Source organism: Topomyia yanbarensis, chromosome 3 (genome assembly GCF_030247195.1).
Source record: "Topomyia yanbarensis strain Yona2022 chromosome 3, ASM3024719v1, whole genome shotgun sequence".
NCBI lineage: Eukaryota > Metazoa > Arthropoda > Insecta > Diptera > Culicidae > Topomyia > Topomyia yanbarensis.
In genome coordinates, this window is record NC_080672.1 from 32,977,050 (window position 1) to 32,993,759 (window position 16,710).

The window sequence follows — 16,710 nt, forward strand, 5'->3', positions numbered from 1 at the left end:
ATATATATATATATATATATATATATATATATATATATATATATATATATATATATATATATATATATATATATATATATATATATATATATATATATATATATATATATATATATATATATATATATATATATATATATATATATATATATATATATATATATATATATATATATATATATATATATATATATATATATTGGCTTTATTTAGCTACATGTTCATTTTACCCACTATTCCCCTGCTGTTTTTTAAACATAGTGAAACTAAAGCGAAACACCTTTTCCAAAGTTGTAATCACCACTTCAATGTTAAATATTGCACCACAAATTGCATTATACACCTTCCCCATCCAGCTGTCGCCGCGGTTACGAGAAGGACCAACGAACGGGCGAATGTGCTGACGTTGACGAATGCGAAACGGGTGAAGCCACCTGCGACATCGAGCGGCAGGTTTGTATGAATTTCGATGGCGGCTATCGCTGTTTGGACATCCAGGACGTGAAGTGTGATGCCGGCTTCCGGTACGATCGAAAAGCTGGCCAATGTGAAGGTATGTTGGTTTTTTTTTGTTTTGGTTATTGGTCTCACAGCATTCCCCTGTGAACATAGTTGCTTTATATCGCTGCACAACTTTGTTTCTTTCGTATTAAGCACTATTCTTTTGCTACTCTCGTTTAGATATAAATGAGTGCTTAGAGCAGACTGATGCTTGCGATAGGGAAACTCAGCACTGCATGAATGGACGCGGGAATTATACCTGCCAGCAGAAAGCGGTGGAAAAATGCTTGCCTGGGTACATCTATGACAGTGCCAGCAAGCTGTGTGAAGGTTTGAACATTGCTTTTACCTTTCATCTATCGGCCACTGACTGTCTCTTATCGTACGGTTTTCACTCCGAACCTGATGATTTTAATGTGCACTCTCAAGTGGCTTTCTGCGGCTGTGGTTTCAGCGTGGATTCTCAAAACATTTTCATTTATGCTTCCTACCTACACAGATATCAACGAGTGCGAGGACGTGGCAGCATGTGACGAGGGTTTCCAATGTGTCAACATTAAAGGGTCCTACGACTGTATAGCCGTTGTAAAAAACTATCCACTGTAAGTAATGCCCATTCACTGAACGAACCTGTAAGCGAAAACTCGATCAACTGTGCCAATTTAATTGATGAGATTTTTACCGAACCGCATGTTTCTATTCCAGCAGAACGCCACCGAAGAAAAAGGTCGAATCCTGTGCACCTGGATTCCGGCGCCACAACGATCAGTGCGTAGGTGAGACCTGTTGACCCATTAAAAATCTGCCGGAAATTAAACAGCTAGTAGTGAGCTTTTGTGGGCTTACCTTTTGTTGTTGCAGCTCAATTTGTTTGTTCGTCCCATTTGGTGGTTCATGCTTTTGTGTTTGCTCGTTTTCAGATATTGACGAGTGTGCCGCCGATAAGTATGCTTGCGATAGTAACCAGGTCTGTACAAATGAAATTGGCGGTTTTCGCTGTGACTGTAAAATCGGCTTCATGCTGGATCAGGTGACCAATGCTTGCGTGGGTGAGTACGGAGAGGTGCGAATGAAACCGCTTTTCAATTAAAACGAGTCCGGGTAATAATAATTACGGGCCAAACAAGTTTAATTAAGTTCAATTACCACGTTTTGGTGCTATTTCTTTTGTATTAGCATACGTGAAAACAAACCACAACATTGTTGCAAAAGTGGGATAATATTTGAAATATTTCTTTTTGTTCCAGACATAAACGAGTGCCAAATCAATGCTCACGAATGTTTGGAAAGCCAGCGATGCGACAACACGATAGGATCGTACACGTGCATCCGCTTGCAAAGTTGTGGCACGGGTTATACGTTAAATGCAGAATCCGGAAACTGCGATGGTGAGCAAACGAACAAATTGAACCCTTCCCAAAATGACGCTTGTTTTTTTCTTTCTTTGTCCAGACGATGATGAATGTGCCCTGGGACGACACAATTGTGTGCACCCGTACGAGTGCTTCAACACGAAAGGATCATTCCGCTGTCGGCAGAGGTCAAGGTATGCACCGGCCGTAAGTAGCCCCGCTAGAAGCGATAGTAGTACCAGCACTAGCACTAGCACAAGCACGAGCACTACAACTACTGCTCGTCCTGTCTATTACACGCAACCACCCAGGACCACTGGATCACATTCGCATTCGTACCAACCGTCTGGCCAGCAGGTTGAGTACAACCGATATCTTGGATCCTGTGGAATCGGATTCGAACGGAATGCACTCGGGGCTTGTGTTGGTAAGGTTGTTCATTCGCTTAGACCAGCGATGTATCATTTATATATAAGTATAGATATAACTCTAATCAATTGATTTATTTCCTCTACGCCTGCCTTGGACTATAAAGCTATCAACCCTTAACATCAGAAACTTTACTACCTTTGTCATTAAATCTTATGCGATGTTTGTTCATTTTATTTATATTTTGTTTTCTAATTAGACATTGACGAATGCGCACGTCCGAATGCTTGCAAACAGAATCAGCGATGTGTGAATGGGAATGGATCCTATCGGTGTTATGATTTGTTGGTTTGCCCGAATGGTTTCATGGCAAGCAACGATGGAACGGAGTGTTTAGGTAAGTAAACTTTTATGTAGGTACAATGCAAAATTTTCTAAAATTTCGGTAGAAAAGTGGCATTATCTTTGAAATGGAATGGCTTGTTATCGGTAAAATTATTTCATAGCGAATATGAGACAAATAATACGTTTTTATATATTTTTGGGCAATGACAAAATCGATTCGATACATGCCTTAAAAATATGGCCAAAAGTATATCTTGATTTTCAATAACTTTTTAGCAATTCTTTATATCAATCGGATTGGTTTCAAGAACCATTTTTACGTATTCCAAACCCACCACAGCTATCTCCGCCAACATAATCATCGTTTCGTGACCATAGTTGACCAACGGTTATCCGATATAGCTACGAAAACAGGGTTGAGCGAAGATGTATTGGATTTGAACACAGGTTCAGGTTTTGATTTTCACCGAGTACGGGTTGGGTTGGGTACTTAAGAAAATGCGAGTCGAGTCGATTTTTTTTTTCAAAATATTTCGCAATTATTCGTATAAATGTTTTTGAATGTATCATACATAAATATCAGAATGAATATCTTCGTAGAAAAATTAAAACACAAGCGCAATTTTCAATTCCACATACTAACTTTGTCCCATGGGTTAGCGTGTATCGACTTTCTAAAGACTTTGAACCAGAATATTTTGGAAAATTTTGGTGTACTGTTAGATGGAGAAAAATCTATCACTTTTTGTGAAGTTTCTCGAATGTTTTTCAAATATTTTTGTTGAAAATTTCCTTTTTTGAAATTCCCCTTCTTTGGTTAACGGGTTTGACGGTATTGCAAACATCATCAACCATATTTTGCCCATCAGCTTTAAAGAAATTTTGACAGACAATTATTGCTATTGTTATTGCATTACACCTCGATAGTTGTGCATCGAGGAGACCGAGAGGGCCTATGGACCTTTTTTTAAGTCTGATGTTTTTTATACTCTACACGGTCAACCATTATAGAAATATAAAAGCAAAAACCTATTAGTGTTAGTTTAGTAGTTATAGTAGTTTTTAGTACTAGTCTACAATTGTTCTGTGCTAGTCGTATATCTATCTGTGTATGTGTTCATCTGGGTCGGGAAATCGATGCAGAACTGGCGTATATGAAAGAATAGTGCGTAGTTAATTGTGTCGCGTCCGATTTTTCCCTTCCTAGGATTCGTTGGTCACTTTTTTACGGTGTTCAATTCTAGCATTCGATTCGATTCAGTCAGAAAGATCGGATTGGATAAAATAAGATTCGATTAATTTACCGCCACGCGTGAATTATCCATTCCCGATCCGCATAGTATTACAAAATTCTAATAGAATGCAATTGTCGTTGATGGTAGATGAATTGCTATTTGCTGGCATTTAGACGTATATGTGTCCTTTTCTCCTACTTCACCAGTTTGCTTTTGTTGTACTTCTATTAGGTTGCTTTCCACTACAGTGAAATGCATTTTAAAGGAAATTGATAAAAGAATCTAGAAAAAATAGTTTTATTTTGATACAGTGTTGCCAAATATGCGATATTTCCAGTTCAAAACTAAAACTGCATATTTCTTTTTTCGCAACACATACATTTTTAATTTTTAAAATTATTATGCCATTATGTTCCCCAGAGATCTAAACTTTTTATATAACTTGAACCAAACCCAAGATACAGTGATTTGAAGCAAAAAACTGACAATTTCCCATCATTTCTCTTGCTATTTCTCAGTAACCAAATCGAATTTCAGAATTCTGAAAACGCCATTTTGTAGAGATTTTTTGGATTAGTACCTAATTCAGTTTACCTTAAAATGTCAAAAAGTAGCACAACAGCGACGATATCCTAAATTAGACTCATATTGACACTCACTAACACAATCAATTGCATATTCTCTCATATACAGTCACAATCTCTCTCACTCCCAACGTACAATCGCTCGTAGCCTTCGCGTGAACACAAATCTGGTCACAAACGGGAACATGCCATTGCAATCATCTACACATACTTACTCCCGCGATCTCGCAAACATGAAAACACCTAGATGATTAAGGGGTTACAGAGGGAATTTTTCTTGATGCAATAAAATGATGAATCGAGGTCTTGTTAAATGGGATTTATAGCATAAGTAATGAATCGCAAAAAAAATTCAGGTAATTCTCACAAAATGGCGGCTTCGTAGCATGCGCTTTGTTTGGAAAGGGCCCTCGTAATTCCCGTAATTTTTAACCTAGACCCAAAAACTGAAGTTTTTCTGATTCCTTATGGCAATAGCAAGCGACGTACTTAGAATTTTTTCAATATTTTGATTTCTCACGAAATGGTGAACATTTGAGTGGAAAAACGCTGAAAATGTCATAAAAATCGACACAAAATTGTTAAATAAAACAAAATTAAGTCTAAAGAAAATAAAAACCTATGCACGTCGCTGGGGAACATAATTTCGAATGCACTATGAAAATTTCAAATCGATCAAAAATGAATTGTTCAAATGTTTCTCGTTTCGAGTAAAACGCGGTTGAAGTTTTCAGCACAGCCGGGGTTTTCATAAGGGGCGTTGCGACAGAATAAAAATTTGAGCATTCATGTATTCTTTTTGTTTTCCATGTTTTGGATATAATTTTTAGCATCCTAAAAGGGTGGGCTTAGCGTAGTTGGTAAATCGATTGCCTTGTACGCAGCGCACCTGGGCTCGAGTCTCGACCCCGCACATAGGGTTAGAAATTTTTCATAAGAGATTTTTCTAACCCGAAGAGGCGGATGCCCTTAAGGTTAAAACCTCTATAATCGAAATAAAAAACATCTTAAAGCATATGTTAGACTAATAAATTAAAAATTGATTTTTTTTTAAATACTACAGTGAACGCTTCAGCACTTATAATCTCATGATAATCGGTATCAAGCGTGGACCTACGTACACATGTGCTCGCGTGATCATGAATCGGTCACGTCAGAAAATCTCTACCCTCGGCCTTAGTATCCGAGGTCCATGCCTTCAGCAGAACAAAAAATGACGCTCATATCCACTAAACAACACGGTCCACGGCGATATGATCAGGAACCCTAGTGATATGGGGAATCTCACTCGCATTCAGCACGTTAACATACAAACGCTGTAGACCTTCGCGATCATTAATGCCCGCCGTCTTGTAAACATGAGAACATCCTTAGTGAATGTTTTACCACCAATAGACTTATAAACGCGGTCTCAAGCGGGAAGCTACAAACACCCATGTTCGCGCGATAATAAATCGGTTACGTCCGGAAGTCCCTACTCTCGACCCTAGCAGCCTAGGTCCATGCATTCAGTAGAACTAATCGAAAAAATGCCGCTCATATCCACTAGACTACACGTATGGGTGAACTTACTCTCTTCTAGCATCTGAACTGTACACTAAAAATTAAGTATCAGATTCACGGTCCGTACGATCATCCAAGAACACACGCGAATATGAATTAAATTTTTATACACGAAGTTACATACACGCCAGCACATGCAACATATAAGTATCCACGACGTCCACGCGATCGAACACGTTATCTTGCAAACGCCCGAGCCCTTCGCGATGATACACAAAGACGAACAAGCAATTGCGATCATCCACGCACAACTACAACACAAAAACGCCCCAATGAATTATTAAAGAACTCTAGCATTTATAATCTACATATTACTTTTAAAATAACTAACTATCACGGGCGAGTTTTGATGAAACATCCTTTAAATGTAAGTATAATTTTTGAATTGGTCTAGGTTTTTTTCCTTTTTGCCATTCTCAATAGAAAGGTATTGCAATTTTTATTTTGATTATGTTAGTTACATTTTCTTTTTTACATTTTAACGACATTCAATTAGCTAGAGATTACTGGGTAGGGAAAGTTATGAAAATTAGAGCCATAGTACTCAAGTGAGAGCAAGGCTGTAAAGTATACAGATCGGAAAGCTAGAAGTGGTAGAGTCATTAGAACAGGTTTAATATCTTACGGGCTTAACTTTTGTCTTCTGCTGATGAGGGTCGAGCTTAGGCAGCATCCTTGCTCTCACTTGAGTACTATGGCTCTAATTTTCATAACTTTCCCTACTCAGTAATCTCTAGCTAATTGAGTGTCGTTAAAATGTAAAAAGGTCTATATATGGCTATTTTAAATTGATTCTTCACAATGGACATGAATTGTATCAATCTTGGCCACCGGAAAACTGTTCCGGGAGAACCTTAGAAAATGCATACACTCATCTATTATTGCAGCTTTTTGGATTCATAGACTTATACGAAATGCGAAGTTCTTCAAATCATACTCTCCTATAGCTCTCTCAACGTTGGTATGGCCATTCCAGAACCGGTTCCGGATGGAATCAAATAAGGATATGTGACATCGTATGGATATCATTTGAAAGCGAGTAGTGAGTAGAAGACCGAAATTGATTATTGAAGCAATTTTGAAAACCAAGATGGCGGCTTCCGGTTACTAAAAAAAGTGTAAATCATCATCAATAATGGTCTGATTGTAAAGCAGGTGATTAGCAGAACACAGAAATTGATGATTGACGCCATTTTGAAAACCAAGATGACGGCTTCTGGTGACCACAAAACATCATCAACATGGGTGGCAATTGATAGAGTGTGGTCAGTAGCATACCGAAATTGATTATTGACACCATTTTAAAACCCAAGATGGTGACTTCCGGTTATCAAAACATTGAAAACCATCACCAATAAGGGTGTCATTTGAGAGGGAGGTTAGTAGAAGACAGATCTGAATCAGGGATGCCATTTTGAAAATCAAGATGGCGACATCCGGTAAGACATGCCGCCGCCGCCTTCGGTAATTTGTTAAAATACGCTGAACGATAGGCCGGCGGCGCGCCTCGAATCTTTTTTCCCATGCCGATTATTTACGAACTCGAATATTCCCAATATGCTTGCTTTTACAAAAAGAAGACAAACTGCTATGATATCAGTTCATTCAGTTTCCGATTACTCGCTTTTCTTGGTGACACTACGCATGACTACGGGTTTGCTCAGAAACACAAATAGCGTTTTCGTTCTTTGGAGCTAGCGTCAATCCGGCGCTAGCTTAGTCCTGTCACTAAGTTAATGTCGAATTGTGTTTCTTCAAAACTGATCCGTGACCCTAATTGGATGCCGGGTATACTCCACGGGGACTCCGAATAATTCCGGAAACGGTGAACGGTTTAGGGAGACAGAAACTGAAGCAAATTCCAAATCTTTTAAATCCAGTTGCATTCAAATCGGTGACATGATTAAAATAAAATTTTCAGAAAAATTGTAACCTGGTATGTAATATTAGCCTATCCAAACCGATTCAGCACAAGAAAATTACTAAACAACAATTCTAAGGAAATTTTCAACAAAATAAATATTTTCGAGTCACCCTAATTAATAGTAAATGTTTATTTTAAAAATCTTTTAATATCAAGCGTACCAAAAATTACAACAAACATAAAAGTAAAATGAACTAAAACCACAAACTTTAGTCCACCTATACACATATTCTCTGCTTAATTATCAAAATCAATTTGACGTAAGATTTTGATATTCAGTTGCATTTTAGTTTGGGCATAACCCAATTAGCGAACACCCCATCTAAAGAGCTTCCAAACAACGACCTCGCGCTGTATAATAAACATGATTTAATGGACTAAAAGCTAACCAATATACAATGTCAATGTTCTTCGTTTTGGTATTACTCTCGGAAACTACTTTTATGTTAATTTCATGATTATATAGCCATAATTGCACTCAGACAAGACCATGCGTATTCCCCGCGCATGATTTGCCCTATGGATTACTTTCCTAGTTGTCGAAATAAACATTAAACAAACAAAGAAATTAGTTTGCTCCGATATGCTTGCTCGATGAGCGTTCCTTGGAGGATGCCTTTTTATCTACAATATCATCAAATCAACGAACATTTAAAATTATATATTACAAAAATGTGCAATTTTTTAAATGATAATATGAAGACTACTGGTCATTTGCAATACAATAAGATCGGTAAAAAATATTTACCAAACCAAAGCGGTTTATTTTCAAAAATAACACTGATGACAAATGGTCGGTGTTAAGACAGACCGGACCAAGTCGCAATGCATCAAAAAATGAGTTAATGATAGCACTGGATAAAGAATTTCTTCATCTACATTCCACTTTTACCAGATTTGAAATATGAAACAATAAACAAGAGGGTAAAAATTATTTTCCAATTATAATGTAAAGGATGCAGCTATTCAAACTTTAAACGCCTTTTTCTCGAAATCAATGCACTGTCACTTAGTCCGGTCTGACCTAACACCGACCAAATCACCATATAAAATATGTGATAAAGACTACTGATTACCATCTAAAATTTCTGCATTTTTGGACAGTAGAAAAACTTTTATCTCATATAATGCACCGAGTTTTTGTCACTGTTTAACGACACTGACTTAATAAAATAGCAACCTCCGTTGTACATTTAGATCCTAAGAAATCAATTTGCTTTTTTCCCTTAACCAGATATCGACGAGTGCAACACTGGTGAAGCCAAATGCGGCCCCGATCAGGTCTGCAAGAACAAACGGGGCGGATATGTATGCCTCTGTCCACCGGGTCACATCATCGGACGGAATCACCGCTGTGAGGACATAAACGAGTGTGATCTGCACAAGGGTAAGGTATGCCCGCAGAACTCGGACTGCGTAAATACGGTTGGATCGTACCGGTGCGACTGTAAGGTCGGCTTCCGGAAGGATCGTCCCGAAGATCTAGTGTGTACCGATGTGGATGAGTGTAGTGAAATTTCCGGACTGTGCCACCAGCGGTGTATCAATTACTGGGGCTCTTATCGGTGCGGTTGCGATCCGGGATACAAACTGGCCCTGAACAATCGAACCTGCGACGATGTCGACGAGTGCGAGGAGTATAAGGCTAATAATTTGTGTGTGGGATTCTGCGAAAACACACCCGGCTCGTACGGTTGCCGATGCCCGCAAGGTTATAAACTGGGTCATGATGGCCGCAGTTGCATCGGTAATTATGCGGAATAACTTTCCTAATTGTTGCAAGCTTTCTACGATAATCGTTTTTCATTACTGGCTTCTATCGTTGCAGATATCGATGAGTGTGAGGCGAGAGATGTATGCACCGGACGGAACGAAATTTGCACTAATATTCGCGGTAGTTATCGCTGTACTCGCATTAACTGTCCACATGAATACGAAATCGATCCCGATAGGAATAAGTATGTTAAGCAATTTGCTCTTCCCTTGGTCCAATTCACAAGTGCTAGACATTAATTCAATTGCCCGTCGCAACTTTCTCTCATTTTCCAATTTTCCACACAATCAGCCGCTGCCGGCGGACAACCAAATACTGCAATCCCGGTGACCAGGAGTGTCTGCGGAAACCGACGTCCTACTCGTACAACTTCATAACGCTGGTTTCGAAAATGCCAGTGCCTCCCTCGGGACGGGCTCTGTTCAATTTACGAGGACCCACCTGGTACGAGGCGATTGACTTCGATCTGAAGGTGGTCTCGGTTGATGCACCGCCTACCGTTCGTCCGGCGGATCAGCGTTTTTTCAGGTCCGTTGCTAGTTAGCAAACGTTTAGTGTTGATTATATTCGTTACAACTATTTTTTTCTCGTTTTAACAGTTTGAACAAACTATCCAACGAGGTTCTACTGAATTTGGTTAAAAGTATAGAAGGCCCACAGGATATCGAGCTGGAGTTGAGTATGCTAGTTTTTAAGGATGGACAGCCGTTCGGCTCAAATATCGCCAAGTTATATCTAATGGTTTCGGCCTATGAATTCTGATTGATCTGGAAGTGCTTTAAAGGAAGGTTCGGTTGATTAATTTGCTTTAAAAAACAAGCTCGTTTACTTAATTTGTTTAGTTTTATATAAAAGTTAAGAATAAAGTGTTCCTTTAGGTAAGTTTTTTCAAATAAATTTGTAATTGCTAACGCGAAAATTATTTTGTGAGAATGCCTAATATTTGCCATAGTAATATGGTTCTGCTACCTGTTAGGGCTTATTAATCTGCAACAATGAAACTCACCACATTGGTGATCGTGACAAACAAAACTATGGAAAACCCAAAAACTCAAAAAATGGGTTTGAATTTACACATTGTATTTCCAGAATTCTTCAATGGAGACGCTTGGTATTTCATACATTCAAAAATGACCACACGTTTGCATATGTATTCATTTTTTCTTTTTCGTTTTCTGCCCTACAAAAGGTACAACTAAATTGGTTGTAATTATGATAATAAACATCTAGATACACAATTGATAAACTAATCATACTGTTTACTAACGCCAATATTAAAGATAAACGCATCGAATTATTTTACCAACGATTAATCAATTACCCATCAGGTTGCGCTAATTGCATCTGATATTGCAGTTTATTTAATTTACCCTCCGACACTTAGATTGCAATTTTCCTGCAATCACCCTTCGGGCAGCAATCGCATTAAAGAGTCATTATGTTGAGTTTCCCCACCATTTCATTCCTGTCACCAGCCGGACACTGACCCTCCCTTATTTGAACCCGAAACGTAAGGTACAGCGACGAAAGGAAAAATTCACTTAAACATTCGCACAGATGACGATCATCAGTCTCCCTCGCCCCAATCGGCACTGCTATCCGGTTCGTACCTATGCCAGGTATTTCAATCGGCTTTCTTGGAAGCGGAGAAAGCACATTTTACCACTGATTGCGTTAAAGTAAACTAATTACATCCCGCTGAAGGATGTAGAAACTATGCATCGAGCAGCAAATCTGTCCTGCTATGGCGGTGTTGGTGAAATGGCTTATCCCAAGCACTTGTCTGTTTTTACCCACCCGCGGCGGCGTCGACGATCTTTTCTGGTTCATTTCGGCCTGCCGGGGCTCTTCGTTCCACGAGAAAATCGTATTTCTTTTTGACTTTTCTCCTTCCAACCGGACATGGAAACAGTAATAGCATCCGCGGTGCGGTGTCCGGGGCAGTCGAGTGCAAATGGGAATCCTAAAAGGGGAGAAGTCATTTCCATAGTTTCCTCCTTCAAGCGGGTACGATTTGCCGATGGTTGAACTATATTTGAATTGAAATTGTTCACTGCTATGGAATAGTTCAGGAAGGGTTTGATAATTTTGAAGTTATGCGGATTGAATAGGTTATAAATATTAATATAATTTTAATCTTGAATAGTAAATCATGAAGCATCAAACAAATTACAATATCGATTTGCACAGTGTTTGGTACATAAACATTTCATATTTCATAAAATCAACATTTTACGGAGGATGTTCTATAATCATAATATTTATCAAAGAAATTACTATTTTTCCAAAACATCTAACAACTCGACCATCGAGTTCTACATGGTTAGTACAGTGACATCGGTCCAGCGTGGCATGTAATCTACCCACTAGTAAATCCTAGCCCCACCATAGTTCTGTAAGCATCCAAACCGAGCCAACCGAATGCGGGACGATTTGTCTCGAGATGTTGCTGCTGCTGCTGATTTTGGTTTCCCAGCTGTTAATGTGTGTGACGATGACGACACTGGAAGCGGTTTCCCCCCGCACCATATCCAGCTTATCTTCAGCAGCCTAGCCACACTAGCCACGATGGCGAACCAGCCGATGTGAACCCGTTTACGGTTTAGATGGATGAGGCTCATTCCGGGGGATTTGTGTGTAAACACACTGGGAACGGTTCGGGAAAGACATAATCGAGGCAAACGTTCGCGTGTCGTACATTCCGCCAACGAGTCCCGAGGCAGTCTGTTATGCACCCAACGTTGAAAACCCGAGTAGGAGCATGTTTCGCAATGGAAAACCTCAACGAAATCTCGATCCCATTGGCAATTGGTTGATATGGTTAAGAAAGGGGACCAGCGGCGACCCGAGAGAGGAGCGCAAAAATGTATATTTCTGTCCTAGAAGCGGACGGAAACAATTCAGGAAATGGGAAAAGATAATTTTATCTTCTTGTGTAAGTTTATCAAATCAAATATAAATTTGCGAAATGTCACAGTCTCTTTAATCTTTTCTCGGATTGCCTGCCCTTTCGGATGAATCAACAGTATGTGGAATGATTACTTTTTCACGTTTCGAGGATATGTGAGCCAAGCTCACGCGATTCTGATGCGCAAATATCAACTCACTACTTGGATTGTTCTTATATAGAAAGAGCATAAAGAGTGTACAACCGGGAATCATGCAAGTTTCGCATTACTTTGGTAACAGCCAAATATTTCCAATGTTGTTGGAACAGAAGGGCAAAGTCCATTTTCGGAGGATTATGGTACCAAGACCGAGCTTTTCGTAAGAAGACATACCATAAGATTTCTGCATTACATTCTATTTACGAGAAATTTAGAAATAAATTTTTCAGCCCCAGTTTAAAGTTGTTTACAGACGAGGCAACACGCCACAAAAAATGTTCTCCAAGAATCAGGAATCAGGAATGTAGTTGGGGATTTGTGCCTTGCCGTGTGTTTTCATCATTTCCTGAGCGAAAGAAAAGGACAAGGAGGTGTAGGGAAGTAGAATTGGAAGGGTGGGAAAAATAACAGCACAAAAACAAAAACAAACAGCAAGTAAGTTAAACTCACAAGTAGTTCAACTCGCCTGCGAGTAAGCCTAAAGCTCTTTACCACATTAGATAAGAAACTTTAGCTGTCTCTGAGTTTCAGTCGTCCAAACATGGACGGCCGAAAACTCGAAATTGCAATTGCGCTACTGATGGACAGTTGCATATCAAATGATATGAGGTTCCGTAGTTGGATTCACAAAGATCACATGAAAAAGACTCAGCACGCTGAATAGTTGCCATGTGATAATTGAGTTTTCAGTGAACGGTTAAAACCCTGGTCAGCATGCCGCAGTGGAGCTTCGAAAAATGTAGGATATTTTTGAAATCACTGGGCACGGTTGTTCTAGAAACGCCTTTGTTAGGCGACACAGACCGTATTTTTCTCTTTTTTGCATGAGACGAACCACTGGGACAAGTATTTAGATCAATTGTGGTACTTTTTTATCCAACTTGTCGAAATTGGCAGGGCGGGCTCAGAACCAACGAAATTAATCGCTGAACTTGCCCTGGCCAATTCGTCAGCCCATTTATTTCCAGTAAAACCGGAATGTCCGAGAACCCAGACAATGTAGGTAGTCTAGATGTGTTGATTTGTTTGAGCCTTGAGCGCTTTGATTGCAACCTGACTATCGGAGCAAAAGTTTATAACTTTGCCGGAAAAGCTCTTTTGAATGGCCTATTGTACCCCGCACATAATCGCAAAGATTGCTGCTTGGAATACAGTACAGTATCTACCTAGTGAGTAAGATTGTTCCAATCTCATTTCATTACAGTAGACACCAGCACCAGCACGTCCCTTCATTAGAGAACCGTCAGTGTAAAAGGCCTCTTGCGTTTGTTGTCTCCATATAGCTTGACAACGACACCTCTCGAGAGGAGTCACGTGGAATATCCTGTAAAGAAAACTACATGTTAGTGTAATATCACTGGAAACAAGAATAGATTCACCCCATGTAATCATTTGTGACCACGGTCGTGCATGACTGGTAGCAACATATACAAGGTTACTGTTCCAAAGCCCAGTAACCTACAGTCTGTATGCACCAGCCCGGGGACAACTTGACAGCTCCCATATATTGAGCTCATAAGCAAATTTTGTGGTGATTTGGTGATGTCATGGCGGCTCGAATGGCGCAAAATTTGAAAAAGGCGCATCTCATTTATTATTTTCCATATCTGTAAAAAATAAACACTTTGAGCATTTCTATCATCAAATTTATTTCGCTGCTCAAATTAGAAGCTGTCCTCATTCCGCCATAGCTAAACAGAAACATAGATTTCATTTTGAATTTTAAAAATCCAAAATAAAACAAATTCGGTTTTCGGAAATACAAGAAGATAACTTTCAAAATCAAGCCACTTCCACTTATATTGGAATTGCCGAAAATCTTCTGGATCGAATCAACATCTCCTCAGGCATGGAATCCTCCGGTAGATGCCGTTCCGTTAGGTTTCTATCAGACTGGAGTAAAATGCCAGAGTAATTCTGAAGGGATCCGTACCAAAACCATCGCAATATCTTCCGGACACAATTATTGCAAAAGTCGAACAAAATTCTGGCAGGAGTCGAACAAAATTGTACTTTCCTGGCAGCATTCTTGCTGAAACCGAGCACTACCGGTTTGCAGCCAGAATTCTGCTAAAAACGCACAAATTCTATTCAAAACCAATTTTGCTAAATAGGTAGAAAATCATACATATATTGTTTATTTTCCCTATTAATATCCTAGAATTCTTGACGTTCTTAATGAACTTGAAACAAGATGTCGTAGGTTCACGAATTGTTAAACTTGGTGATTCACTTTCATTAGCCAAAATGTTTATCGTTTATATTTTTCGAGAAAAAAGCACCAATGAATTAACGAATACAAACTTCACACAACAAGAAAACCAAAACATTTTTAGGAAGGAAGAGAGACGGTTGCTAAAAACAACGACTTACAGCTAAATTTATAATAAGATTTATGTATCTTTGCTGACGGTTGCCAGTTAAGGATAAATTTATTCTCTAATAATAGTTTTCTTTATCCACATTTTGGAATACGCTTTTTCTAAATGTTGTTCTAGCCGCATTGACGACGTACATAACACACGTAACGAAACACGCTTTTCTCTTGAAACTTTTTCGTTTCGTTGTTCGTGGTACTCGTACGTAGAAGGCATACTAGCGCCACCATCAAATCGGTGGTACATATATGAAACAAGCACTATCTGTCAAGGTGTCCCCGGGTTGGTATGCACACGACGGTGCCTATTAGTGTATTTGTAATTGATTGATATTTAGAAAGGTCTCAAGGGTAGCAGCCGGAGTTGTGGTAGAAGCACCAGTCAGTCAACACCATGAGCGTTCTTTGCAGATGATTTAGCTTTGACTGGACCGTCATCACTTCTCCCCTCTGTTACAACAAAAGCCATCCGTATGACAGTATCGGACGTACAATTGTCGTGTAAATCCAATAGATGTATTTAGGTTTGAGACCCCAGGTCTTTCTAAAAGTTTGTCCGCACTGCCCGAAGGCCATGCATGCTTTTTTGACTCTGAACTCAATGTAAGTAGACCAATTCAGTTTGGAATCCAATATAACTCCAACGAATTTGACTTGATCCGCACACAGTAGATCAGAATCAAAGAACTGCAAGGGACGAACCCCGGTTGTTATTCGCTTCTTCGTGAAAGGAACCATTGGAGTTTTGCTTGGGTTAATTGATAATTTAACTTGTCGACACCACTGTTCGACAGCTCTTAATGCTTGTTGCATTAAGTCAAAGATTGTTCCGATGCAAAGTCCAGTAATTAGTATTTGGTAATCGTCAGCAAAACCGTGAGTTGGAAATCCAAGTTCATTTAGTTTCATCAACAAGCCGTCGGCAGTGAGATTCCATAGCCACCCTGAGGATAGCCGCAAATACTCAATTTCCAATTTTTATCTCTGTCTGTCTCAGTTTCGAGCAAAGAATGCGGTTACTAAGCATACGTTTATCCTACCCGAGATACAGATACCCCATGACCACGCGTCGATTCCAGAATTGACATCGTCAAAAATACCTTCAATATCTAGGAGTAAACCCAAGCCAAATGGCTTAGCGAGAAGGCCTTTTCAATGTTGTAAACAACATCGTGAAACAGAACGATCGTGGATTTCCCACACTGATGTGCATGTTACGATTTTTTCAATGGATATCCAACTAAACTAACGTTCCTGATGTGATGATCGATGATCCGTTCCAAAACTTTTGAGAAGAAAAGAACTTAAGCTGATAGGCTTGAAACTCTTGGCTTCTTCATAGCTTGAGTGCCCCCCTTTGGGAATAAATATAGCAGTTCTTTCTAGCCATAATAATCGTTTTCAAGACATGCTTGAGAATATAAAATCCCTTGTGTAGCAGCACGGGAAAGATTCCATATTTTCCAGGCGATTTGAATGGTGCAAAGCTGTCAACTGCCCTCTTGACCGATTCAGTTTAACAAATGTGCATGCTTACGCCAGAATGAGATCTGTGAACATTGTTAATCTCCGGATCGAT

The 16,710-nt window shown here is 39.3% G+C and overlaps 1 protein-coding gene across 14 annotated transcripts in view; it reads left to right on the forward strand.

The window, feature by feature from the left end:
- The window catches only part of LOC131689720 (fibulin-1), a 42,160-nt gene extending 31,602 nt beyond the window's left edge, over window positions 1-10,558 (forward strand). For 7 of the 14 annotated variants that reach the window (XM_058974993.1, XM_058974994.1, XM_058974999.1 and 4 more), the window contains 12 exons: window positions 357-553; window positions 682-831; window positions 1,001-1,103; window positions 1,207-1,277; window positions 1,422-1,550; window positions 1,749-1,889; window positions 1,954-2,280; window positions 2,482-2,619; window positions 9,108-9,620; window positions 9,702-9,831; window positions 9,939-10,175; window positions 10,247-10,558. In XM_058974993.1, the coding sequence (XP_058830976.1) occupies window positions 357-553; window positions 682-831; window positions 1,001-1,103; window positions 1,207-1,277; window positions 1,422-1,550; window positions 1,749-1,889; window positions 1,954-2,280; window positions 2,482-2,619; window positions 9,108-9,620; window positions 9,702-9,831; window positions 9,939-10,175; window positions 10,247-10,409 (2,299 nt within the window). In that variant the 3' untranslated portion in view covers window positions 10,410-10,558. The remainder of the gene's footprint in view (window positions 1-356; window positions 554-681; window positions 832-1,000; window positions 1,104-1,206; window positions 1,278-1,421; window positions 1,551-1,748; window positions 1,890-1,953; window positions 2,281-2,481; window positions 2,620-9,107; window positions 9,621-9,701; window positions 9,832-9,938; window positions 10,176-10,246) is intronic. The other 7 variants (XM_058975001.1, XM_058975000.1, XM_058975003.1 and 4 more) reach the window with 7 other exon arrangements.
- The last annotated feature ends 6,152 nt before the right edge of the window (window positions 10,559-16,710 follow it).